Here is a 26784-nt window from a genome sequence, read left to right as displayed (position 1 = left end):
AAAAAAAGTGATGTGGGGCAACAGGAGCACGTGGGATTTCAAGGGGGACCGGAGGCACGGCCGGGGGTCCCGCTGCGCAGGCTGGGCTGCCGCTGGACTAAAAACCTGGGGAGGGCCCCTTCCTTGGGGCGTGGGGTGGGCACGGGCCCCCACACCGGCAGCGGCCCCCTGCCCGGCCGCCCTCCTGCCTGCCCGTCCCCGGGTGCCGCAGGCTCGGTGCGCGGCGGAGGCAGACGTGGCAGGGCAGCTCGCGCTCCCTGCCAGGAGCGATGGAGCGATGGAGCGATGCCCATCTCAGAGCCATTGCTCACCCCCGCCGGCTCCCCGCACGGACAGCAAGACACGAAACGGGGAGGGGGCGACGAGACTCGGCTGCCCACGCACAGCCCACGCGGGTCCACACCCCCTTTACATTGCAATTTACATCCTAAAACTTAATTCCCGCAGCGGCTGCAGCCACGAGGGGGGATTGCCGTCCGCTCCCCGCAGCGCCTCGCGGGGGGACCGGGGGCTCTTCGCATCGCTTTCAGCTCAAACGCCTTCTCGAACCTTCCCTCCGCCGGCAACGCGCGAGAAAACCCGGCGCTTTCCTCCCGGGGAAACACAACACGCGAGGGAGAGGAGCCGAGGGGGTCCCGGACGCCCCTTTGCTCCTCCACCCGGCCCCCCCCGCCGCCGCCGCCGCCGCCCGGCCCGGGGCGGGCAGCGATGCCCGGGGATGCGGCAGGGCCGCGCTCGGTGCCGGGCTGGGTCCCGCCAGCCCCGCGGGCGCCCGGCACCGGCCGCCGCCGCCGCCGCCGCCGCCGCCGCCGCCGCCGCTAGATGGTGCTGGGAGCCCGCGGCCCCGGCACGGAGCCCCCGGCCGCGGGGCCCGGGCAGCGCGGGGAGGGACGAGAGAAGACACCACAGGGTGGATATAACCAAGAGTCATTTATTAACAAAATAAGACTTACCAAGCCGGAGCTCATCCACCCGCCACGCTCGCCGCCCTCCCGCTGCTCCGGCCGAGGCGGCCCGGCGCCCTCCGGGGCGCACCGGTCCTGCCCGCTGCAGCCGCCGCTCTTCGGGCCCGCCCGCCCCGGGGGTGTGCGGGGGGTGGGGGGTGGGTGGGGGGCACGGTTCTGCTTCCCACGGCGGGGCCCGGCCGCGGGTGGGGAGCGGCGCTCGCGGAGGCGGAGCCCTCGGCGTGGGACGGGGGTCGGCGCGGCCGGGCCTTCGCCCGCCCGTCCGCCGCAGCCGCCCCCAGAGACATGGCAAAAAAAAAAAAAAAAAAAAAAAAAAAAAAAGAAAAAATTAAAAATTAAAAAAAAAAAAATTACATCTGTTAACTTTACAAACGAAGAGGAACAGAATCCCAGAACGATAAACGCGGAGGGGGAGGAGGAAAACGCCTTTTTTTTTTTTTTTTTTTCTCCTTGTGTGTCAGGAGTCATGCAAGAATTTCTCAGGGGGGAAATGAAGAAAGGGGAGGAAAAAAAAAATTCAAAAGAAACAGAAGGAAAAAATAAAAGCCCCACACCTGCAAAGTAAGAATTTTTTTTTCTTTTTTTCTTTTTTTTTTTTTTGGACACAGACTTTTTGCATACCATTGATTCATTGGTGTATTAATGCACTTATATTCCCAGCTTTAAGCTAACATACAGTAAATAAATACACAGTCCAAGGAGGGAGCGGGGGCCTGGGGCGAGGAGGAGGCTGGAGCCGGGGAAGGGGCTGCCGTAGTTACTGATATCCCAGTGCAGAAGCTGAAGTTAGTCTTTGGCCGTAGAGCGCGTATGGAGAGTAGTAAGGTCCGGCGGCCGGCAAGGAGGGCACCGGCAGGGCACCGGCTGTGGGCAAATGGCTCTTGCCGTAGGGGTGGTACCTGTTTAGTCCCAAAGTGTGTGGGCTCCTCAAGGAGAGGGAGGCGGGTAACGTGTTGGGGCTCCCGGGGGCGGCGGGCGGGAGGTGGAGGTGGCAGGAGGCTGCGGAGCCCAGCCCGGAGGTAGGGTAACCTGCCAAGAGTTTTTCCGCCCCCGGCAGGGCCGTGTGAGTCCGTAGGTGGGTGAGCAGCTCCTCCGAGGTGGCAAACCTCTTGTCGCAGGGTCCGCTGGCAGACACCCAGTTGCATATGTGGGGCAGGGGGTCGTTCTGCAGCATGAAGCCGTAGGTGTAGAGGGGGTGGCCGGGCAGGCTGGGGGTGCCGCTGGAGGAGAGCGTGGTGTGCACCGAGTGCAGGGGGTGCGTGGGGTACACCAAGGGGTATCCGCTCTTCAGGCTGCCGGGGTCGTGCACGCAGCTGGAGCAGTTGCTGGAGCCCAGGTGCGAGGCGCTGTGGTAGCTCAGGCAATACGGGTCCCGGCATAATCCCTGCATGAAGGAGGGTGGCGAGGCCCCGGTGAGCGGGCTGGAGCTGGGCGGCTTGCCCGGCAGCCCCAGCGCCCCCGGCAGCTGGCTGCCCACCAGGCCCGGCTTGGTGGGGTCCAGCCCGGGCACGAACTGGGACGGGTAGCCGGCGTAGGCGCCGACGATGGAGCCGTGGTAGCCGATGCTGGAGGGCGGCAGGGGGAAGACGGAGTGGCCCGGCTTGTAGGGCGAGACGGGGGCCACATGGCCGGCGGGCGGCAGGGCGGGGGGCTCCGACTTGCGGCCCGAGGGGGGCTCGCCGTGCGCCCCGGACTCCGCCGCCCCCCGCCCCAGCCCCCCGCCCGTCCCCTCGGGGCTGGGCTTGCCCGCCTCGGGCTCCTTCTTCTCCTCGGCGCCCTTGGGCTCGGCGTGCTGCGGCGAGGCGCCGCGGGAGCCGCCGGGCGAGGCGGCGGCGTGCGGGGGGAACGGCGGGCAAGCGGCGCCGGGCACCCGAAAGCCGGCCTTGTCCGGGCCGCCCTCCTTGCGCGGCTCCGCGCCGCCCTTCGAGTAGGGCTTGAAGCTGGACTTGTCCTCGGGCGGCGCGTCCCCGCCGCCCGGCGGCTTCAGGGCGGTGGGGCGGGCGGCGGGCTCCTTCTCGGCGGCGGGCAGCCCGGCGGAGGCCACGGCGTTCAGCTTGGAGGAGGGCGGCGGGTCGGGCTTGCCGATCTGCGAGCAGGTCTGGGCCAGCAGCGCCAGCGGGCTCTTCTTGGCGTCCAGCTGCGGGCGGAGCGGAGCCGGTCAGGGGGGGACCCCGACGGCGCCCCCGGCCCGGCCTTGCGCCCCCTCGCCCCCCCCATCCCACCCCCAAAAACCTGGGTCCAGCGGGGCCGGGCCCGGCGCCGAGCCAGGGCGCGGGGGGGGTGGGGGTGGATGCGCCCGGCCGGGGAGAAGGACCGGGGCGGGGTGGGGGAGCCGGGCTGCAGCGGGGAGGGAGGGGGAAGGAGCGGCTCGGGGGAGCCGGCAGCCGCGGGGCAGGGAAGAGCCGGGAGCGCCGGACCGGGATGAGCCCGGCCGGGAGGAGCCGGCAGCGCCCGACCGGGATGAGCCGATCCCGGGAGCGCGGGGCGGGGGGGGAGGAGCCCCGGGCGGACCCCGGGGGAGCGGGCGGGGGCGGCGGGCACTGACCTCGATGGGGCTGACGGGCGTGGAGGAGAGCGGCTGGAGGTACTCGGGGTGCAGGAGGTGGCCGCCGTGGGCGCTGAGCATCTTCAGGACGCGGGTGGGCAGCCGGCTGGCCTGGCCCAGCGGGTCGGCGGGGGCGGCGGGGGCGCCGGGGCGCCCGGGGCTCCGCGGCTCGGCGGGGCCCTCGGCCGGGGCCCGCCGGGGGCACCGCTCATTTGGGGCGGGCGGCGGGGGGGTCGCCGGGCTCCGCGGGGCCGGGCCGGGCCGGGCCGGGCGGGCGGCGGAGCGGCGGCGGCGGCGGCCCCGGCGAGACGAAACCCTTCCCCGGCCCCACCGACACGTCAAATAGCCCCGATGGCGGCCGCGCTCCGAGGGGGCCGGCGCCGCGCACCAATCCGCGCCCGGCCGGGCCCCCGGGGCGGGGAGAGCCGCCGGTGGGGGGGGCGAGCCGCCGCCGCCGCCCCGCGCCGCGCCGCCGCGTGGGGGAGAGCCGCCCACGGCACGGCACGGCACGGCGCGGCGCGGATGGGATGGGATGGGATGGGATGGGATCGGCATCCCACGGATGAGCGCGGCACGGCTCGGCTGGCGGAGCATGGCATGGCTGGCGTGACTTGGCACGGCGTGGCGCAGCTCAGCTGGCACGGCATGGCACGGCTCGGCTGGCGTGGCACGGCTGGCACAGCTTGGCATGGGCATGGCACGGCTCGGCTGGCGTGGCACGGCTCGGCTGGCGTGGCATGGCTGGCACAGCTTGGCATGGGCATGGCACGGCTCGGCTGGCATGGCGTGGCACCGCTGGCACAACTTGGCATGGTGTGGCATGGCTCGGCTCACAGAGCATGATATGGCTGGCATGACTTGGCACGGCATGGCGCAGCTCAGCTGCCGTGGCACGGCATGGCATGGCTTGTCTGGCATGGCATGGCTGACACAGCTTGGCATGGCACAGTACAGCTCAGCTGGCATGGCATGGCACCGCTGGCACAACTTGGCATGGCATGGCATGGCTCAGCTGGCAGAGCATGGCATGGCTGGCATGACTTGGCACGGCATGGGACAGCATGGCACAGCTCAGCTGGCACAGCATGGCACAGCTCAGCTGGCACGGTGTGGCACAGCTTAGATGGCATGGCATAGCATGGCATGGTGCTGCTAACGCACGTTGGCACGGCTTGGCTGGCATGGCATGGCACTGCTGGCACAGATTGGCATGGCACGGCACAGCTCGGCTGGCATGACGCTGTTGGCACAGCTTAGAATGGCACAGCATGGCTCAGCTGGCACGGCACGCCCGGCATGGCGTGGCTCAGCTGGCACACCATGGCACTGCTGGCATGGCATGGCTTGGCTGCCATGGCATGGCTTAGGTAAGATCAGCCTGGCACAGCTTTGCACAGCACAGCTCAGCACCCCTGCTGCAATGGCTCCTGCGCCCAGTCTGTGTGCCCTGCACCCAAACCTGCCCCAGCCCCTGCGCCCAGAGCCTGACCCCTGCGCCCAGTCCAGCCCCTGCACCCAGCACCCAGCATGCATGCCCTGCCCCCCATCCCGCCCCAGTGCCGCACCAGGCGAGGGCTGCCGGCACCCTTCCCGGGGGGTGCTCACCCACGTGGGGCAGAGCGAGGCACCCGTGTCCCTGCAGAGGCAGCTCGCTGGCTCTGCTGGCCCCACAGACGACCCGTGTGCAAACTGGGGCAGCGCTGGGGTTGCTGGTGGGACAGCAGCGTCACCCAAACCTGAAGGGCCAGCACAGGTCGCATACGCACTTTTTTATTTTGCATGTATTGCAGTCACCAGCATTTAAATGACTTTAACAGCAGCAGCGGCCGGCTATCACAGAGCATTTTCTGTTCTTGCGGTAGTGACCGAACAGCCACCGATCGTTCCACACCGTCAATAAACACGCAGCCATCGGGTGCGAGTCCAGCGCACCTGCAACACAGCGAATGGGGCCGATCTTAACGCGGGTCCCACAAAAAGTGGCAATTCCCTTACGTACCTACAATACTTCTTTCTTTCAGGGGTTTCTCCTTTCTTTGGTTTGCAGTCTTAAAATTTTGCCAGTGACAGTGCAGACCGCTGTATAACTAATTAAGCTTCCTGACAATTAACTTCCTATTTCTAGTTACCTTTTCCAGACGCCTTTGAATTACATTCACAAACCCCTGGGGCTCCACAGTTGGGGGGGGTGGGGGGGGCTGAAAACTACCGTCCCACGGAGATCAGCCAGGCTCTTTCTATGAGGAGCCGAGGCACACGGATAAATCTTGGAGCTTTACCCCATCTCGCCCAGCCTGGTGCGACGTCCAGCGTGCGGCGGCTGCGGGGTCCTGGTGGGGCGGGGAGCTGCTCCCCTGGCTCTCCTGGGCTGGGAGCTGGTGGGAGAACGGGGTCTTGGGGAGAGATGTGCGAAGGGGTGGGGATGTGGGGTCATGGGAGAAAGTCGTGGGGCTGGGGTGGGGCGAGCACTGGAAACCTTTGGCCTGGAGAAAAGCGACGTGGCGTCTTCGGGAAAGGAAGGCGAGGAGCTGGGTGGATGCTCCACCTGCAACGCAAGGCAGCCGTGGGCCGCGCTGCACATGCTGAACCCATCTGCCGGGTCCGGTACCGAAAAATGGAGGAATGAGTGTTTAGTGCACTGGGGTGATGCCATCGCCGCGCTGCTAAAGTCAAGGCTTATCTGGAACAAATTCCCTATTGAGAGCCCGGTAACCCATCCCGCTGACTGGCGTGGTGTGCCACCAGCGTGTTTATGGCTCCGGATGTTCGACATTTTCGTGTTTTCCTTCATGTTCCTCTGGCTGAAGACATCATTTGCCAATAGCAGGCTGCACAGCGATTGCTTGCGGCAGAGCCGGGGCTGGTGGGGAGGAACCAGCTTTCCTGGGGCTGGGGCTGGGTGCCCACCCTGCCAGCACCGCAGCACAGACCCCCCTCTGCCCTCCGCGGGTTTGGGTTCCAGGTCCTCCTGCCTGCCCAGAGAGGGAGAAGGGAAAGAGGGAGCGAGACAGACACCTCTAATTAATCATATTAACTCCTGACAGATGCTTTATGTTCCAACAGTGTTGCTATTATTAAGTTCATATGGCCACACCTCACCAAGCCCGTCTGCTCTGGGTTCTGGGAAAAAAGGCTTTGCTGGATTTCCCCGGCAAGCGCCGGCATTGCCCCGGTGCAGCCTGACGTCGCACCCGCTCCTCCAACCGCTATCAATCGTGCCAATGGTCAGACCTGACAATTTTCCCTCTTTGTCAGGCGTTTTTCTTTTTTTTCCCCCTCCCAAAGCTGACCGCAAGATTGATTCAATCCGGACAGCGGGGATGTAAATGGAGAGGCTCTGCCTTTCAAAGGAGCCATTCAAGTAAGGAGGAAAGAGAAAAAAATCTTTCCTCAAAGTCACTCGAGTTGTTTGCCAACAGCAACACGGCCTTAACAAAATAACATAAAATAAGGTGGGACAAGTGCGTAAGAGCAGCAGCGATGCGGCAGCGCTCCCGCCGCCGGCTCCCCCGGCAGATGCTGAAACGGAGGGAGGGCACGAGAGCGATGCCAGGGCTGGTTTATCGCTTCCCCCAAAGCTCGGGTCATTTCGAAGGCCTGAGCCTGCCCCGGTGCTGGCACGCCAGAGAACATGTCTGGATTCCGCTTGTGTTCGCTGGATTAAAGCTTCATCAAAGGGTCGTCATGGGTAATGACGGATCCTGCTCAGTGTTGATGCCCTGACCGTCTCTGGTTGTATTCTTCGTTCTAAAATCCGTGTGGGTCCTATTTTCATTGAGGGGAACAGTGACCAGAGGGAGAGAAAATAAAACTTCCCTATTTCGTGTTCAGTTCTGCTCCACAAGTCACCCTCTGCTTGGAGATTGCCTGCCACAAAGGATATTCAAATAAAATAAGCGAGACCACTTGCCAAATAAAAATAACACAGGCACCAAATGAAAAGCAAAATATTTTGAATGAAAGTAAAGCCAAAGAAGACAAAAAGCCTCCATGAGTGCTTTCAGAAATGACTAATGATATTTTTGCTCCCTAATCAGGCCTTGCCCCACCTGGGCTGCTATTAAAGAGGTTTTATTTTTCCAAGGACGTATCCCCAGCGCAGAGCCTTAACAGGGCTGATGGACTCCGACGTGTTTGCAACCTGCGAAGCATGGCCCTGGAAGAGGGAGTTGTGGTTTTCTTTAAGTTTAAGATCTTTCGGCAACTTGGGATGACTCCCGGGCAGGGCTTTCGGGTGACACACACCGCGGGGGTGCCCCTCGCTCCCCGGGCCCTTTCCGGCCTTGTCCCAGCGGTCCTGGGTGGGGCAGAAAGGTGCTTTCCAGAGGAAGGCACGCAGGATACGCCAGGTATTTTTAAAGAGTGAGAAAAAAGCCAACTAGGAAATGAGTGATGTGCAGGGACTGCTGGAAACCCCCTCGGTCCCAGCCCTGCCTGCAGAGCTGCCTGCGCAGGATGCGTGCCCTTCGTGATGGATAGGACAGCAATCGTGACTTCTAGGAAATTGCTTTCTGAGGCAGTCGTTATACAAACCATGGCATTAAAGACATAAATATTAAACTGCATCAAAAGAAAGTGTTTTTGCCCAGGGAGTCAAGTGTATTCCTTTACCTGCCTGTGTCGGCAGCCAGTAGCAGTGTAGAAACGTACCTGTGGACAACACGTCGTCTAGCCCTCGGCGCTTTTATTCTCTATTTTTGCTCTGCCCTTTAGCAGAAAAATCCTCTCCAGTTTTGCATCATGTTCTTGTGCTGCTGATACGCAGGAGGTTGCTCTTAGCGTCGTGCTTTACCTACCGCAGCACGGACTGATGTCGGCTCCAGGCGCGGGCACCCCGAGTCCCAGCGGAGCTGGGGGTGCAGAGCGGGCAGGGAGCGACATCCAGGCTCTGCGGGTGGAGAAGGAGAGAGGCATCCGAGCGCTGCAGCCTGCACGGAAAATTGTGGTGGGATAAGATAAGACATGAGTGTAAATCACTGTAACTCTTCCAGCATCTCTCTCTCTGCTGGACTCTTACTCTGGACTAACGCCTTTCCCGTTCCATTGCTGCTGGAAAGGGAAACTGGGAAAACGCTCCTCGTCTGGCAAAGGCGGGTCTGCCCGGGAGCTGCCGGGGTGTGCGGGGAGCAGCTTCGCCGGCCCTGCCGCGCGGACGGGCACCATCTCCCACCTCAACGGGGCCGTAAGGGCACCTTGCTAAGAGACAGGGCAGAGGAGCACCTTGGCTCCCGCGGGTCCCGGGTCAGGTCCCACGAAGGTCCCAGCCCAGGAGAGCCGGCGGGGGGGAGTCGGAGGACGGCTCCGGCCATCGCTGCAGGATGGGGATCCAAGACGCTTCTTAAAAGCCGAGCTTTTATTTGCACGTCGGTGCTTGTTGTATACCTGCTATTTTACAGGTAAATCATCTTCCATTAGCCACCCTGTAAATGAGGCGATGGCAGTCGCAGCCCCTCCAGCTGCCTCCGTGGAAGCAAAAGCATCGGAGTCAGCAGTTTCCCTGCCCCGCTCCCGTCTCCCGAGTCCCACCTCTCCCTAGCGCCGCGCAAGCTGAGGCCTCGCTTTTAGCTGCAGAACAAGTGCATAAAAATGATCTTATTTATTACAGGAGACATGTTTTAAAACAACTGACAAAATTGCAAGATGTAAAACGACAAGCAAGTGCTTTTTCTTTTTTAAACCCATATAGACTTCTGGCAATGATAAAAATAGTGTTTTCTTTTTTAAAGTTGGAATTAATCTTTCTTTCCAAAGCAATCATGTAGCAGGAAAAGCAGGAAGACACTTAGATATTAACTGATACCCACTGGGTGATGGTTACTTATTGAATAGCCGGGTAGCTCGCTTTCCTCTGCAGAGCGATTAACATTAAAGAACGGCGTGAACATTAAAGCAAAAAAAGGTGAGGGTTTTTTTCCTCCCCTGTTCCCTTGATGTGTGACTAACAGCTGTTTTTCTGTGTGACAAATCAGTGGGGTCTTCCTGTTGATGTAATGAAGCTGTTTCCTGGTGTGAAATTCTCCGGGATAAATTGCAGGAGGGGGAGGAGAACATCCCGCACTTACCAAAGTGCTTCGGAGGGGAGGAAAGCTCTGCTCTCCTCGCAGGGATGGGCAGCGGATCAAACCAGGCAGCGGGGCTGACGTCGGGGCACTGTGACTTTACTTAAGGGGGTTTTGTTTTGTTTTTTTTCTCCTGTTTGTCTTTAAGTTTTCTGCCACTCTGGGGTAAGATTTACAAAGTCTTTACAAGGATGGGTTGTTAGTAAGGCCGGTTTGGGGCATTTTTGCCGATGAGCCAGTCTTACTTAACATCACGGTAGTGCAGGGATGCTCCTCTGCAGGCTTCAGGGAGCTGTACGAAGCGGTCTGGCTTGCGTGCCTCAGTTTCCCCATCTGTGAAATGGGAGGGTGATGGTGAGCCCCGATGTCCCTCACCATGGGGGCGGTGGGAAGGGGCCCTGGGCTGGCTGGGTGCTGCCGGCGGCGCCGGCCCCCCAGAAGCGCTGCGGGGACGCGGGCGTTCCCCTGCGCTGGCACCGGCTCAAGCGCTTTTGGGGGATCTGCCTCGGTGGGTTCGTTAGTCCTCAGACACCCGGAAAAAAAAAATCACTTTTACCTCTGTTTTTCTTTTTTTCTTTGCCAGTATTAGTTAATTAAACTATGCAAATTAAAACAACTTAATTTCTATAATATCAGGACCAGAGCCTCAAACCATTTGGTGTAGCTCATCTGGCACGTACATTACATAAAATGTTTGGAGCGGCTCTAATAAAAATGAAAAAGGCTGTAAATCAAGTTTAATTTATTCATTTTCTGTATGGTATGAAAGCATGCCAAAATCAGATTATTTATGAGCCCTTCATAACAATAGGCATTTTTATTGGTTGCAAATGACAAAAGGGGTTCTCAGAGGGATTTTTTTTCTTCTTTTAAATTTTTTGAATGCCTTTTCAGAAACATTTATTTTTTTGGACTCTATGATCTCAAAGAAAAATATTTAATCATTGATACAGTAAAAATAATTTATATTTAGATACTGAAAAACACATCAGACTTTAAAACATAAATATACAGAGCTAATCCAGCCCAAAGGCTCAGGCAAATGCTACACCACAGGTTAGAGAAAAGAGCTGTGATTTATACCCGCTTCCTTAAATTTCCCATTAAGAGTATAATCTCCCATAAGTCTTTCACAAAATGTCTGAGCCACTTGGGGTTTGTTTCTTTTGCTTTTCCAGATCTGTTTGGTGGGTCAATGGGTGCACACGTGCTCCGCGTGCACGGTCACACGCACGTGCCCACGCACTCGCCTCACCGTGACTTTCTCCCTCCTTGCCCATCCACGGCTAATTCACAAAATCTCTCTCGATGGGGATCTGAATCCCGCGAGCTCTTGTAAGGGTACGGCAGGCCAGCCGCCCTGATACACAGAAAATCACCGATAAACCAACTGTGGATTGGCTTCTGCCTTCCACTTTTCAGATCATTTAAACCACCTTTTGTCCATTATCTGGCGCAGCTGGGCCCAGAGGTGGGTTTGGTGACGGGCGCGTGCTGCACGCCCAGCGCGGCGGTGGAGGGCAGATACTCACTAACCGCTGGGACCATCCTGGGATGCTCTTGTCGGCGCCGCGGCGGTCCCATCCGAAGCATGCCGTGATGGGGGCGAGAGCGCCGGGCCGCCCCGCTGGCTCTGGGGACGGGTGTAAGGTGCGATGCCGATGCCCACGGCCGCACCCTAACCCCCAGGCCTGTCTGTGCCGGCATGGAGCGTGGCACCGCACCGGCAAGGAGCCTGCGGCAACCCAGAGGGCAACATCCCTCCTCTTCTTTAGGAGGGTTAGTAGCCCCAAGACCTGAGTTCTGGGGACAGAGAGCCAGGAAGGGCATCCCCAGGGATGAGATGGGCTGCAAGGCAGCAGCATCCCCGTGCTGGGGACAGTGCCGGGGACAGTGCGGCGAGGAAGCGGGTGCCCTCCCGCCCCCAGCATCCTGGACGTTGTGGCCAACAGACACCTGGCAGCGGGGAGGAGGCAGGGGACCCCAAAACGCCTCGCAGAGGTGGACAAAAGCCTGGCTGCGTTGTGCAGGAGGGTTTGGCTTTGCCGGAGGGCTCTGGGTAAGCATGACGGAGAGGGGGCAGAGAGGCACCTCCTCCAGCAAGAACAGGGGCTTTCTCTGCGCCAGCCTGGCCGATCCTGAGAAATAAAAAAGAAAAAACAAGAAGAGCAAAAGAGGGAACCCCCTCCCTGGGAGAATTAGCATCCAGGATCTGTCAGTCACTGGGAGCTTTTGGTAAAAGGGGCCCCTTGTCAACCTCTGCCTTTGATGTGACTGGGACGGAGGTGCTCAATTAAAAGCCTATCAGTCTGTAAGTAAATCAACGCCTATCAGGCTTGTCACATCAAACAAACGATTATTGCACGAACCCGCCCACCCCATTAATCTGGCTGTTCCTTCTTGACAGCTCAGGGTCAGGGCACTGTAAATCCTGCACTGGATTGCAGCCACCTGGAGCAGGATTAAAGCAGCCCTGCAGCATGTGCTGCTGCACCCAATTACTCCCCGGCGGTGGGCGGCTGCGGCGGGGGGTACCGGTGGCCCCAGCAGCTGTGGGGTGCCCGGCGCGGGGCTGGGGTCCCCGCCGGAGCTGAGCTCTGCAAGGTCACGGCTGCCGACGCGGGCGGTTTGGTGGTGCCATGTGGCTGTGGCCAACGTTGGTTTGTGTTGGCACGGGGATGCTCAGCTGCGTGGTACGGAGAGCTCAGCACCCGGCTTGTGGGTGCTTGGCACCCAGCGCCGGACCGGTATTGCCAGCACCTGTTTGGCTGCCGAGACAGCATGGGAGCAGCTCCAAAGATGGCTCTCGGCGGCTCTGGGAAGTCGATAGGGATGGTTGCACCACAGCCCCAAGTTCACACGCTGAGGGTGGATAGCCGCGGTGTCCTTAGCGGGCGCGTTCAAACCCTGCCGTGTGCTGGGCAGGTCGTGTTTAAGCCTGTGACCATCGGCAGGGATTGACCTTGATAACTCACATGGTAAAAGGAACCAACGGGCTGAGCTTTCGGGTGCTGTTTGGGTCTGGATTAGCAGCAGTGGTGCCCGGGGACACCGGGGCTTTCCCATCAGCTCACTCAAGGCGAAGATGACTGAGGAGCAAGTGGGGCTCCTGCCCTCGTCCGCCCAGATGCACCGTGTCGCTGGCACCGGGGCTTCGGAGCAAATGGCTGGGCTGGCGGGAAGGAGGGTGCTGGAGCCCAGCAGCGGGTGGAAGGCGGCTGGGGCCATCGGCTCCCGAGAACAAGCGGCTCTATTCAAGGGAAGGCAGAAGCCAAACTTTCTTGAAAAGCCTCTGTGCTGCGGTGGGAGCAGCCTCGGGGCAGCCGGAGCTTGTGATTCCTGCACACAGAGGCAGAGGCTGTTTTAATAAAGGAAAAGCCAGATCTTGGATCACATGAGGGCACTGCGATGGAGCAAAGACAGGGAGCGGGGCGAGCCCCAGGGAGGCTGCACGTCATGTTTTGGGAAGGCTCTCGGTCCCCCTGTCCCACCGAGGGCTCTGCGGTCCCCACATGCTGGGGCCCAGTGGCAGAGCCCCAGCGGGGTCCGTCTGCCTCTGGGGCCGTGGGCGGCACAGGGGCACCACCAGGACCCTCCAGACCGAGCACACATAACTGCCCCGAGCACGGCCGTTCCGCTTGATCTGCAAAACAGGACCTGCACCCCCCCACGTGAGCCCGGCAGGTCTTTCCTCTTCGCCCCTCGGTGGAGGGCTCTGCTCCACGCACGGGGTCCTGGACCAGGAGAGCATCCCCTGGGCAGCTGGTGACTAGAGGTCGCATCCTGCAGCCGGCAGCAGGATGCTGGGCTGGGAGGGAGCTCGATCCCGTCTGCCTGGGCCTATTATTAGCATCTTCCCTCTCCCGCGGAGCCTGGCGCCTGGTAATGCAGCTTTGGCTCGCTTGCATGGCGCAGAGCTGCCAGCCAGAGCTGCCCTGCCTGTGCCGAGGACGGATGCCGGCTCTGAGGGCTGACGAAGCCCCGCAGCAAGCGTGGCCGGCCAGGCACTGTGCTGCAGTCGGGGACAGCCTGCCTGCACGCTGCTGCCCGCTTTCCCACCAGCCCTCGGGCAGCTGCTCGCCCCACAGAGATGGGCTGGGGTGGGGGGGGGCACTCCTCGGCGGGCAGCATTGCCCTGACATGTGCGGTGCCATTGAGGCAGCATCCCAAGGGCCGACCTCCCTACCTCAGTTTCCCCATTTGCAGCAGGAGTGCAACGGTGCTCGCTGCCCCCGGCTCCTTGGGGTTGCTGCAGCCTCGCCACGCTGGGATCAGGCTGTGTCTGTGTGGGGGTGCAACCTCGGCGCTCGGAAAAGTAGCACGTTCAGCACTGGAGGAGGAGCAGGTTTTATGTGGTCCAGCAAAGCGTGTGGAGAAAGCGAGGCTGCCACGTCCATTGCTGCCTCGATGCATCCGCCCACGCCATCCGCGCGAGGAAGGGGAAGCTGGAAAGACAGGGCCGGCGCGAGCAGAGGTGACACCAAATAGGAGACAGATTCTTGCCGTGCCACGTTTGATACGGCGACGCCAAATCTTTTGCCGATAAGCGGTATCGCCTTCCCGCGGATAGCCATCACCCCTCACCCCTGCCCGGTGCACCCGCCCGGCGCCCTCGGCTCTCCCACGCATGTCAAGCAACACCCGCTCGCCCCGGCAGATAAGCAGCACCGTGCCTGCGTCCCCGCCGTGCCCGGCTGGCTCTGCCCGGCCCTGGCCCTGCGGTGGGAGATGCTGGTGCTGGTGGCAGGGGGGAAAGAAAATCCCTGCTGTCACCTGCTGCTCCCACCCAGGCGCGTGTTGCATGGGGAGAAGTGCCGGGGTGCATGACTGGGGGGGATCTGGTCCCGCAGAGTTTATCTCCCACACATGATCAATGCCGAGTTTAAGTAAGGTTTATTGGTATCTGTAATTTAACATGACATATTTCTAGCACGAATTACTCTGAGATCATCGTGTGCATAAAATATGACAGGAATCTTTTAAGTGCAAGCATAGTTCTCAGTTAATTTAATTACTGAAATGGAAAATGGAATAGCATTAAATTTAATATTTTACATAATGCTCCTACACTTCCTTCACTTGCTACTGGCATCATTTGTTTTCCCTTCTTCCTCATTTACAGCCCTCTCAGCCCAAATTGCCCTGGAGTGCCGCCTACCTGCCCAGGCAGGGGGGTGCTGCCCCCTCGAAGGGCCACGACGAGCCCCCCGGGGCAGCCCGAGCTGCCCCCACATCTCCCCATCCCATGCAAAGGTGGCGGCATGCTCGGGGTGCCCCCTCACCTCTGCTCTCCGCAGATGCGGGTCTTGGTGCTCGCTGCGTGCCTGTGCACGTGGCACGGCCGGCAAACCCCCGGTCCCGGTGGTCTGAGTCCTGCGGCTGAGCCGCTTCGGCCGCCTGTTATTGCACTCCGCTCCTTCCTGAGGGTCTCGGCAGAACGACCTGTTTCATATGCCCCATGCTGCATAACGACACGGCCGCCCTTCACGGCTATGAAACTAAACTCGCTCTTTATTAAGAAAGCGGTTTCCAAGCCAAGCCTGCAGCCAGCATCTGGCCCCGTGCACACAGGCACGTCCAGCGATCCTCTTCCAAACTCTTCCCGCTCCCCTCCCTTGCGTCCCCCCGCTCCGTGCAGGCAGCCACCGAGAGCAAACCCCCGCCTGCGATAGCCGCTGCTCAGCACAGGGATAAAGCCAGGCCTTGCCCCAAGGCAGCCTTGCTTTCGAGACAGCGAGCGGATGAATGCGGGGGACCTGCCAGAGCGTCCTCTGCCAGGACAGGGCAGGATGGCGCTGGGCAGAGGTGGGGGCTCCCAGCTGGGGGGGGATGCTGCTGAGCAAATGGCTTCCCGCATCGTAGGTACCAAGGCTGGAGACAGACAAGGGGTTAATTCAAATCACGCAGGCTAATTTACCCTTCTGCTCCGATCTCCAAGGAGAGAAGGACGGGCTGTAATTGCCGGGCGAGCGAAGCCCACTTGACCCAGCAAGCCTGTCCCTGTGAGGGTCTCGCTCTCGCCTGCCGCTCTCGCTCAGTGCTGATCTTGGTAGCCCCTGCTCTCACCCCATCAGCCTCACCCCAGCTCCCGCTGCCCTTCGCCCAGCCGCTGGCCCTCGCCCCAGCATGGCTGGTGGCAGAAAATCGGAGCTGACCCATTTTTACAAGGAAATTGCCCAACAGCCATGCCCGAGCTCCCCGTCCCACGCACGCTGGGACCTGAAATGTCCGTGGTGGGACCGACCCCCCCGAGTGGGATGGGGGCCAGGGGAGTGCAAAGCCCCGGGGACGGCCTCGCTGGGGCGACGGCAGACGTTCCACGCCAGGTTTTGTGCTCGCCGCGGGATTTGGGAGCGCGGTGGATGCCCGTGCGCTGCAGAAGGGATCAATACAGCTCTTAGCCTTGTCCCTTCCTATTGAGCCTCGCCGCGTGATTTAAGGGGCTCCGGTAACGTGCGCCGTGCCGCCGCGAACAAGGTGTTAACACCGAGCTGCCGGAGTTATGGCTGCAAAGGAGCTGGCAGGGCCCAGGCAGGATTGGTCCCTCCAGCCCTTGTCTGCTCTGGTTCAAAGGGTTCCCGTGGCTGCGATGAAAGGAGGGTTGTTGGAGGGATTACAGCGGGGAGGGGAGGCTGATGTTGCTGGGAACGGAGCGGGCTCTTTATCGGAGAGTAGCAGACCCTGACAGCGCTGTAACTCTCTCTTCTTAAGGAGATGAGCTTGCAATAAACCAAGGAGCACATTAGAGGTAACGAGACAAAATGGCAGGGTTTTGAAAGCCCAGCAGAAGCAATAATCCAGCCTGGAACAGAGAGACCACTCAGCTTGCCTCTGCCTTTTGGAAACACTGCCGTGTTTTTGCAGCGCTGCCAGAACAGTTCTTTACTGTGACTTGGAAAGTCTCGGACGCGGGTTTCAACACCTCACTCTCACACCACATAATGCAAAAGTTAATTCTACTTTCAGGCTGATGTCAACATTCCCCTTTATTGCTATGGCGAAATGTGAAGACTACATTAATTTGCATTTGCTGTGTGCAAGTAACGTGTTCCAGATAATCACGGTAACTCCTCAAAGGTATAGACGAGAATTTCCTGGATAATGTGCTGGATGGAAAAAGCCGATGGGATCCAGGAGAAGGAAACGGCATTGTGTGTTTTCATAACTCCACCTGGAAGCAGCGCAGCCCAGAAATACAGGCTGCAACGCTGCAGACCTCGGCTGGGCTGGCTTTCCTCGCCACGGGGAGGGCGAATTTGGGGGCTGGGGTGGACACTGGCACTCGCTTGCTGGGAGAGCATCTCCCGGGGCTCAGCAGAAGCAGGGTGTAAGGAGCGGCCACGGAAAGCCGCGGGAAGGGCTATTCTCCTGCCACACAGCTTTTAACACCAGGCGGACACTTCTCCGTAAAACAGCCCGTCACTAACTAGAAGCCAAACAATTATTACTTTAAGCAACGTGCTGAAAACGTAGGCACTCCAGTCTGAGATCGTAAGGGCCCTTTGTCTGTGGAGCTGAGAAATATATCGAGCCCTGCGTGCCCTCACAGAAACTCGCCTCATGCCCGGCAGTAAATTAACTGGCCTGAACCCAGAGGATCCTCCCGCACGTGAGCGCTTCGGCCAGGATATATCGGCTGAGGGAATGGATTTTCCATCTTCCCTGATATATCACGTGCCCCGGATGATGGCAATGATCGCACATCACAGCTAAAGGCTTCCAAGGGGCTTTGCAAACCGATAGCCGGACTCCGGGAAGCTCATCCCGAAGGTGCTGGGAGGAGAGCCGCGGGGCGAGGCCGGGCTGGCCGGGGCACGGGGCTCGGGGCCGGGGCTGCGGGTGGGACAGGGAACCCTCCCGTCCGGGATCCGTCCCGAATCCCGTCCCCGGGGGCTGCGCTGGCCACCCGGCTGGCGTAAAACTGCATGCAGGGCTCCCGCGATGGCATGTGGGAGCGATGAATTCATTTCCATTTATGATCTGTTATGATGATACCCCTGAAGGATAAAAGTCTATACATAATAATCTCTCTCTTCAGCTTTGTTAACAACTTCAATTAACAGAGAGCTGTGTAATGCTTCATCAGCCGTTTGGATTACAGATGAAATTAAGCCATCATATTTATGAACTACGCAGTGAGTTCGAGGAGGACTCCACATATTTTACATTTAATAACTTGCCCTCTCATTTTATTTATAACGTTAATAATGATTTGGTGGCTGCTTTGGGGGGAAAACATAAATGACAAAGCGAGGAAGCCGGGCGGGGAGGGTGAGCGGAGCTGTGCTTTCTGGGAGCAGTGCGCTCTCAGTGCCCAGCCACGCACCTCCCCGCTTCGGCTCCCTTCTCTTTGAGCTTTGATTAAATAGCCCTGTGAACACGGAGACTTCTGCCTTATAATTGCTCTCCACTCAGCACTTTTAAAACCCGGGCCGAGGGTTAATGATTAGATCCCGCGGCGTGGACCCGTCGCACCCACCAGCTGGAGCATCGGCAGCCGGCACGCGGCCAGCACGCCCCGCGTGCCGGGGTGGCACCAGGTTTCGGGTGCATTTCACAGGTCCTGACCCCCAAAGGAGGATGGATGCCCCGTGCTTCAGCTGAAGGGCCAGCGCCTTGCCGTGGAAAAAAAAAAAATAGTAATACCGTTCCCGAAAGCAAGGGTGGGCAGTGGGAGCCTGGCGAAGGGAGGGCTGCTTCTGCGCACCCCGCTTCTTCCCATCCTTCCTGGCGGCCCGTGCCAGGCTGGACATGGGCTTGCGTGTGGGTTTTGGGGTGCTGCTCCCTGCCAGGGCCTCCCCGTCCGGTGCTCTTATTACCACCCTTTCCCATTAACCCGCAGGCTGAAAACACGTTGCAGTGCTCCCAGTCGCTGTCTGGAGCACTGGCACACTGAGAGGCTGAGCAAGGTTAATTAATTTGAGCAAAGACTGAAGCCTAAAAGATGGGGAGCAGCACATTGAAAGATGACGGCTGGCAAAAATCATTAGAAGCATCTTTCAACAATCTATATACTGTTATCGATCCTGTTATAGATCATGTTCCTTTCCCCTTTTTTGCAGGATCTTCTGGATCGATACAGCAAGTGCATTGAGACTGTAGCAACACATTTAAAACCTTATAAAAGGTTATTTAGTTGCTAACAGTGCAGCAGTTTCTGCAAAGCCTGCCAAAAGGTTACAGCTTTTTGGGCATCATAAATTACAGACGACAGGGAAAAAAAGTAAGTGCGGTTTTCTTTATTGTCTCAATGATGGATGGGCTCCTGAACAAGACACAAAATACATCATATCACCTTTAATGGGACCACATTTCTGTAGCCATAACTCACAATTTTAAAATAGAAAATGGTGAAATATGGCGTTGTATATTCCACTCCTGACATATTTATGAGTCCTTCCCTTCTTATAAATACAGTGATTGCTATTTCAAAGCAGCATGTCAGGTATGAGCAGAGCACAAACAGCTGGTGCGATTGAAAAATTATAGCCAGACTTGGACGTTTTCAAAAACTCTCTCTAGCAGCAGTAAATTTACAATGTTTGCACTAACTGTTATTAAAACCAAATCCATATCTTGGCAACAGGAATCCAGCGCTCCGGACCAGCTGGAGTGACGGTGCCGCTGACAGCCGGGGTGAGCCCGGGGGCTGCTCCTGGGGAAGCATTAAAACGCACTTCGAGGGCCCGTGGCTCCGGCCGGGGAAGCGCCGGACCCGGCGTGGTGCCCGTGGTGGCTGCGTGGGCTGCCCTGCACCGTGCCGGGCACCGGCAGAGCCGAGGGGCCAAACCTGCAACGGGTGCAGACTGGTGGAGCTGAGCTTGCTGCCGGCCCTTGCTCGCAGAGCTCTCCGGACCCCGAGCAGCCATGGGCAGCTGGGGAGGGGACGGGGGCTCCTGGGCGTCATCTGCGAGGGGACAGAGCACCGCCGTCACCCTGCGGGTGCAGGCAGCTGCCTGCCCTCACGCTTCCTGCAGGCAGCAGCCGTCCCGTGCCCGGGGTGGATGTGGCGAGCGTCAGCTGCATCCCGAGAACGGGCTGGCTCAGAGCATCTCGCTCCAGCTCTGGCCCCTCTCGAATTTATGCTTCGGTCCGTAATGGCAGTTTAATGCTACACTAATACACACTTCGGGTCGGGTGCCATTTCTGTATCATTATTTCCATTCATTTGGCAAGAGGGTTTTGCTAGTAAATACCTCGTGGAAGAAATAATCCTGCCAAGAGCCCTCCTGAGCATCACTCACCCCTGGGAGCAGGGGGAATTCTCTGGCCTCATTTAGGCACACAAAAGGCCTCTAATTAGCTTTTTGTTTAGTCCGATTATGAATGTGAGTTTTGACCTTTCAAAGTGATTAGCTTTTGAAGCTAACTAATTTGCATAACATGCTTCTAAACTACATATACAATCTAGGACCAGACTTTTGTTGTTGTTGTTCACTCCTTTTCCTTTTTTTTTCACAGCAGCCTACAGCAAGCTGCCGGGCTCTGTATTTCGGTCCCTGGCTGAGGCCCTGCTCCTGCCCGTCTGCTCGGCTGGGCTGCAGTGGGGCAGATCTCCAGCACTTCAGGGATTTGGGTGCACCCAGCTTTAGGGCACAGGGGCTCTGCCCCAGCCCTTTCCCAAAGCTCAGGCTCTGCTGTCACTGGAAAACCGCATCGCCCTGGAAGATGTCCGCCTGCGGTCCTGCCGCCACCGCCACCGCGTGGCGCACCCCAGCTCCTCGGGACCCCCCAGTTCCCAGCAAAGCCTGGGGTTCTTCCAACTGGGAAGCCAATCCCTCCCTCCAGCCGTCCCCGGGGCACAGGAGCGGCACCGGCACAGACATGGCCAAGGTCACCGACAGAGGACCAATGGGGAACAATGGGCTTTAACGTGTTCTTTGTGGGAGCTAAATTCAAAACTCTTTATCACCGATTTACATTCCTTTATCTGGGCAAAGCCCTCCAGAGGTGCATTTTATTACCCTGGATTATTAAACAAAAACTTTCCGATAATGAGGCGCTGTTGCTTTCGGAGTGGGAGCCCGGCCGCTGGAGACCCGCTCCTGCCGCTGCCAGTTTATCAGCCCCTTGCCGCCACGCTGCTATCGGGACGGGGCTGCCTCTATCTCTGCCGGCGATTAGCCGGTCCCGCTGCGAGAGTTCGTGTCTCCCTGGCCCATGAATAATAGAAGATAAATCGTTGCTTTGGGTAAGTCTTCTTGGAGAGCGTCTCCTGGCGCAATAGCTCGGGGCTTAGGGGTTTTCGTGGGAAGGCGGCGGGGGGGAATCAAACTTTTTGGAGATAACAGCCCCCCTCGCTTTTCCTCCCCTCGGAGAGAAGGGGGCCAAGGGCTCAGCAGGGGCCTAAGACCGAGGAAACCCTGACTCTACGCCTGGCTCTGGGAGAAACCCTGTGTGGTTGGAGGCAAAGCCGTGTCACCCCTCTGTCCGTCCAGAAGCAGCCGCCCCAGCCAGACCCGGGTGCTGCAACCCCCCTAAACCCGCCTGCAACCCTCCTGCCTAGGCTGCAGCCCCCCGGGCAGCAGCTTCGGGACTGAACGCCCCCGATCCCCCTGTCCACACCCCTGTGAGACGCAGACACGCCGCCCCGACCCCGGCACACGAGTCCCCTGTCTCCCCATACCCCTCCCTCCCCAAACCAGTGTCTATAATATTTTCTTTCCTGCACACATGCAAGGACCTCTGAGTTGACTGCTCTGTTTTATAACATTGCTGTTTCCTGGCCTGCCTTTATTACATCTGTTCTTTGGGGTATGGTGTTATAAATTGGGTATGTGATGACGTGTAATCACTAACTGCAAAGCCAATACATTTTCGCTGCAACAGCAGCAAGACAAATAAAGGCGAGTGGGAGAGGCTGGCGAGGCTCTGACAAAGGGAGATATATACACCGGCACAGCCAGAGATAATTTAAAAATCTGATTGGGGATTGAAAGCAATGTTATCCTAATGGAGCTGGCTTCGCTTTCTGGGAGAACGTCCTTAGTTTTTGGGAAGGGTTTTGGTTTTCGCTGAGAAGCCCAGCTGCATCTCCAGCTCTTTTTTGGGATGCCTGGGGCCCGGCATGGCTGAGGGTGCTCCCCGTCCGTCCCGCCCCAGCAGCGCAGGAATCGGGGGGTTTCCGGGGCGATAGCCAAAGCCAAATCAAGGCTGTTTCATGCTGGTACGGTCCCGGTCGCCACGGGCTGGGGGATTTCTGGAGGGCAGAGCCCTGCCTGCCTGCTGCCTGCTGCAACGCAAGCAGTCCAGCGTCCTCGCTCGCCAGGCTCTGCCAGGTAAGGACCTGGCACATCCCTGCTCCTTCGCCCCGGCAGAGCAGGACCCTCCTGGCCCCTCGCCCCGTGTCCAGCTCAGCTGCTCCAGGCATCCTGGGAGGTTTCTCCAGAGCCCAGGGCTGGAGGGCGGCTTAAACCAACCCAGACTCAATCGGTCTTTTGATCTGCAATCCAGAGGCACTTCGTGTCCACCCAGAAATAGTTTGCATGGCTCGGGAGCCTGCCTGTGCGGGCGTTGCGCTTGGCGAGCCATTAAAACGCCTCTTCGCCTTGTACCTGCGCCTGCTGCAGCTGAGGCTTGAGTCAGTGTGGGGCGAGAGGCAAACCCAGCCCGAGCTTTGGTGCAGGTTGAGCTAAAACCAGCCCCAGGACTGTTGTCCTTAGTAGCAATAATCACTTGTGCAACTGTGCAAATGTGGCCGGCGAAGATGGGATGGGAGATAAATGGGAGGGAGTCAACCAGCTGCAACTTAAGATGTGCCTGTATGCTGCTGCACCGGTTTATCATGATAAATGTCATCGGAAAATCAATTCTCTGTGTACTTTTGGGAATTACAACTATCATTTTGGTGTGATTTATTTGCTGTATAACATGGACAAGGGCTCTTTGTTCATCATTTTGAAAGTTCATTTAAAATTGCTTTGAGTTCTTGGTTTTCCGCCGTGACACGGCCGATGGGTATCTGCTCTCCTGTGAAATATGGACCGAGGCAGAGAGAGGCTGGGCTGGGAGCTCTGCCCCCGCCTCGTCCTGCTCCTGCAGCTGGGGGGTCACGGGAAGCCCTGCAAAACCACCCCGCAGAAAGCGATGTCGGTGGGGACATCCCCTCTGGGGAAACAGCAAAGGGAGGGCTGGCGATCGCCCCAGCGCCCGCTTCTTCGCAGGAGGAGCAGCGCTGGGTTGGGACTTTCTTATGCCGGCAGGGTATGCCGGGGCCGACCTTCCCTGTTTCTTTTCCATGCCACCCACCAAACCTGTTTGTCCTGCTGTGCTGCTTGCCGGGGAGGCCGGGAAACTTCCCATGCTCTGCGCACAGGGCGTCCCATCTCCATCTCGTTCCAGTCTTTGCGCTGGTGCTCGCTCCGGTGCGGTAGGAATCGGCACGCAGCCCTCCCCAGGCACGCTTCCCACCCCAAACCTCTCCCTCCTCGCTGTGGTAGCCGCAGGGATTGGGGCCGGTGCTCCCGGGGGACGCGGGGATGGGGTCTCGTCCTGCGCCAGGCTGGCCAGCGGGGCCGGGGCCAGCGGGGCCGGGGCAACAGGACGGCGGCTGCCAGCGCGGGGGAAAAAGCAACTAAAAACCAGCCGAGTTCAGCTTGTTTATCCGTGAGCCCGGAGGCTGCGCAGGGAAATGATTGCTCTTTATAAACACACGGGGGGTAAACACCAGGCAGGGGGATGAGTTGTTTAAGTTAAAGGACAATGTTGGCACAAGGACAAAGGGGATAAATTAGCCATGAAAAAGACAGGCTGGAAACGAGAAGAAAGCCTAAAATCATCAGGGGAGTGAGGTTCTGGAAGAGTCTCCTGAGCAGGGGGACAGCGGCACGGAGCCACCAGCGCTTCCCGGACGGAGCCTGGTCCCTTTCTGGACGGGCCGTGGTGGTGCTGCTCCCTGAGCCGGGAGCCCCGCGCTGAGGCTGTGCCCAGGGCCGGGGCGGTCGGGGGGACATCTGCCATGAAGAGCAGTGGCACGGCTCTTCCAGCAGCATTTCGCCTGAGTTAGAGGCTCTGTTTTTCAGCCGGGCACGTTGCTCAAAGCCAGAAGCAGCCCTTGGGTCTTGCTTCCCGTGCCTTCACTGGCAGAGATAAATGCTCTTGGTCAGTACACGGAAACCGCTTCCCTTTTCCCAGCCAGGACAGGGAGGAGTTGGGACCCGAAATGAGGGTGACCTCCGCCCCCGGAGCTGCTGCTCTCCTTCTCTCCGACTACCCGACCGAAGGGCTTTTGCCAGCCCCGGGCGCTTCCCCCGTCCCCATCGAGGCTCCTGGGTGAGGGGCTCTCGCTGCCTCCAAATGACGGCGTGCTTTAGTATTCACGCTGGCTTCAGCCCATGGTATTTCAGTAAAGTTCAGGAAAACCATTGCTATATAAACCTCCCAACCACTGGGCAGTTCAAACCTGCCGGACATTAATCATTTGTCTTTAAAGCCCGGAGCTCAGCCCTGGAGTTATGCCCTTCGAGGAGAAGAGCTCCCCAGGACATCCGGGCAGGATGGGTAAGGAAGGGACACCTATTCCTGCCCAAAAATGCATTCAAAAAACCTGGGAAAATTGCAACTCGGCCTCGGTGGCTGCATAAGGCCTGATCCAGCCAGTCCCCGCTCTCGGAACGGGACAGCCGCTTTCGCCCGCCTCTTGGACGGGCACCCGGTGCCGGGCTGCGTTCCCAGCACCTAAAAACAGCACTGGCGCTGCACATGTGTATTTTTTATAGTTGTTTATACCAGGTGTGCGCGTCAGCGGTGGGGGCTTTAATTACAAGGAGAAAGAAATGCGCTCGGTGGCTTTGCATTACAGATCGGAGCGTAAACCTCAAATAAATCAGGCGGGAACCAGTTGACAGTGAGCAGAGGCTGCCACGGTGGGAAAGCCAGGCCACAGCGGCTTTTCCGCAGCCGGGACCCCCATCAGCAGGAGCAACGCAGGACCCCCTGCCTGTTGTGCTGCATGAGGTGGTGCATACGCCTGAGGCGGAGGTTTCTCCTGCTGTCGGGTTTGCTCCCAGTGGAGCACTGGTGGGAGGAGAGGAGCAGCACCATGTAGCGCCGTGCAGCACCGTGCAGGACCATGCAGGACCGTGCAGGACCATGCAGGACCATGCAGCGCCGTGCAGCACCATGCAGCACCGTGCAGCACCATGCAGGACCATGCAGCGCCGTGCAGCACCATGCAGGACCATGCAGGACCATGCAGGACCATGCAGCGCCGTGCAGCACCATGCAGGACCATGCAGGACCATGCAGGACCATGCAGCGCCGTGCAGCACCATGCAGCACCATGCAGGACCATGCAGCGCCGTGCAGCACCGTGCAGCACCATGCAGGACCATGCAGCGCCGTGCAGCACCGTGCAGCACCATGCAGGACCATGCAGCACCGTGCAGCACCGTGCAGCACCATGCAGGACCATGCAGTGCCGTGCAGCACCGTGCAGCACCATGCAGGACCATGCAGGACCATGCAGTGCCGTGCAGCACCGTGCAGCACCGTGCAGCACCGTGCAGGACCATGCAGGACCATGCAGCGCCGAGCGGCACTGTGCGGCACTGTGCAGCACCGTGCAGCGCCGTGCAGGACCACGTAGCACCACGAAGCACCATGCAGCGCCGTGTATCCCCTGCACGCTGGGGCCAAGCCGGCACGGGGGCTGCCGCCCTCTGCTCGAGGACCGGGGTGCCTGGCCTGCCCTGTGCACGCCGGGACTCCTCCAGCGCCCCGTCCCCGTCCCCTGCCCCCAGCCAGGCTCTGGCTGTGGCTCCCTTCTGGTTTTCATTACGCTCCTCCGAGCCGAACGCGAACAGCCTAATTTGGAATAACAGCCGAGTGAGTGCGAAGGGGAAAAAATCCTGCACTCGCTCTTTTCCTGAGCTAATCCCCTGACAAATTCTGTGCAGCCCTGGCTGTGGTCTTGTTCCAGAGATGTCCCTGATCGAAATGGAAATACTCCCCAATCCTCTCCCTTAAAGGAGAAGCTTCCCTCTGTTTATAAAGCCTTCCAGAGAGGGTTTTACGATTTTATTTTAATGGCTGGCCTTCCCTAGGAATGTGGCAGCCGGCTCAATAGCTGCAGGAAACATCGCTGCCCATAAACCCCCTTCAGTCAGAGTGCACTGGCTGACATTGTCATGAAACGAAAATATTCCTGATGCTTATCAGGGGCCCACATCAAAGGCACTCAGGCCATAAATCTCCTGGGGACTGTGCCATGGAGCCCAAATAAAAGCAGCTCCCTGGGCTAATGGGTGTCCAGAGAGGGTCCTGCCGCCCCGGCCCCCCACGGGAAGGGCAGGGGGGTTCGGGCTGGGGCCAGCCCCCCAGCAGAGCCCAGCACGGGGCGGCCGGTGAAGGCTTTTGCTCTGCTCAGCGCGGGAAGAGCCCCGAGCTCGTTCCTTGGCGCAGGGTTTGCAGGAAACCTTGGAAACGCTTTCCGGGCGCTCGCCATCCTCCTGCCCCTCTGCCTCCCCTCTCACGCCGAGACACCAGTGAACATGGGCACCTCGTCCCGGGGCAAAGCTTTTTTGGTTCTTTGCTGGGCATATATGGGGAGACAGATCCTGCCCGTCCAGGCTGCCTCCAGGCTCCCGGCATTCGGAGGTGGCAGGAGACATCCCAGCTCGTCCCAGCACTCCCTGCCCCAGTGACAGGGCTTGCAAAAATGGTCATTATTTCATCCCCAACTGGGGCAAAATCGAACTTTAAAAAAGGCGTGCGTGTGGGTGGGTGGAGAAAGCGCTGCAGAAAGTTTGAACGGTGGGAGAGCTGAAATGCCACTTCCCAGGCGGCTTGATGCTGGAGCAGCAGCCGGCAGCCCCGGGAAGGCGAGCTGGGAGCCGGAGCACACCCGGCCACGCGGCTTGGGGTGACCCTGTCGTCCCCAGGCCCAGGCAGGCTGACAGCACATTATGCAGCTTGCCTATCTTTTGTTGCGAGTTGGAGCCAGGAGTATTCCTGCAGATCATTTAGATTCAGGTAAATCAGCGTTTTCCAATCCCAGGAGGATATTTCCCACCAGTTGGGCTGCAGGGTCACCTCCAGGAGCTTTCAGCAGGGTATCGCTTGCTCCGTAAAGACCTTGAGTGATGGATACTCTGTCTCACAGGTAAGTTGTTCCAAAAGTTAATTATCTCCCTGGTTGCTCCCTTGGGAATTTAATCATGCTCTGCTGAACTGACGCCCTTACGAACAATTACAGAAGTGCCCAAAGGGGAAGTTT

At 59.1% G+C, this 26784-nt stretch overlaps 1 protein-coding gene across 1 annotated transcript; it reads right to left on the bottom strand.

Moving 5' to 3' along the window:
- Positions 1-1330: 1330 nt before the first annotated feature.
- On the bottom strand, positions 1331-3722 carry ZNF703 (zinc finger protein 703). The gene is given in 3 exon segments (XM_072846307.1): positions 1331-3102; positions 3511-3638; positions 3641-3722. Coding segments are annotated over 3 exon segments (1590 nt in total). The 3' UTR covers positions 1331-1722.
- Positions 3723-26784: the final 23062 nt, after the last annotated feature.

Source organism: Ciconia boyciana, chromosome 25 (assembly GCF_034638445.1).
Source record: "Ciconia boyciana chromosome 25, ASM3463844v1, whole genome shotgun sequence".
NCBI classification, from domain to species: Eukaryota; Metazoa; Chordata; class Aves; order Ciconiiformes; family Ciconiidae; genus Ciconia; species Ciconia boyciana.
Note: the sequence above shows the minus strand (reverse complement) of the source record. Positions and strands in the feature narration are given on the sequence as shown.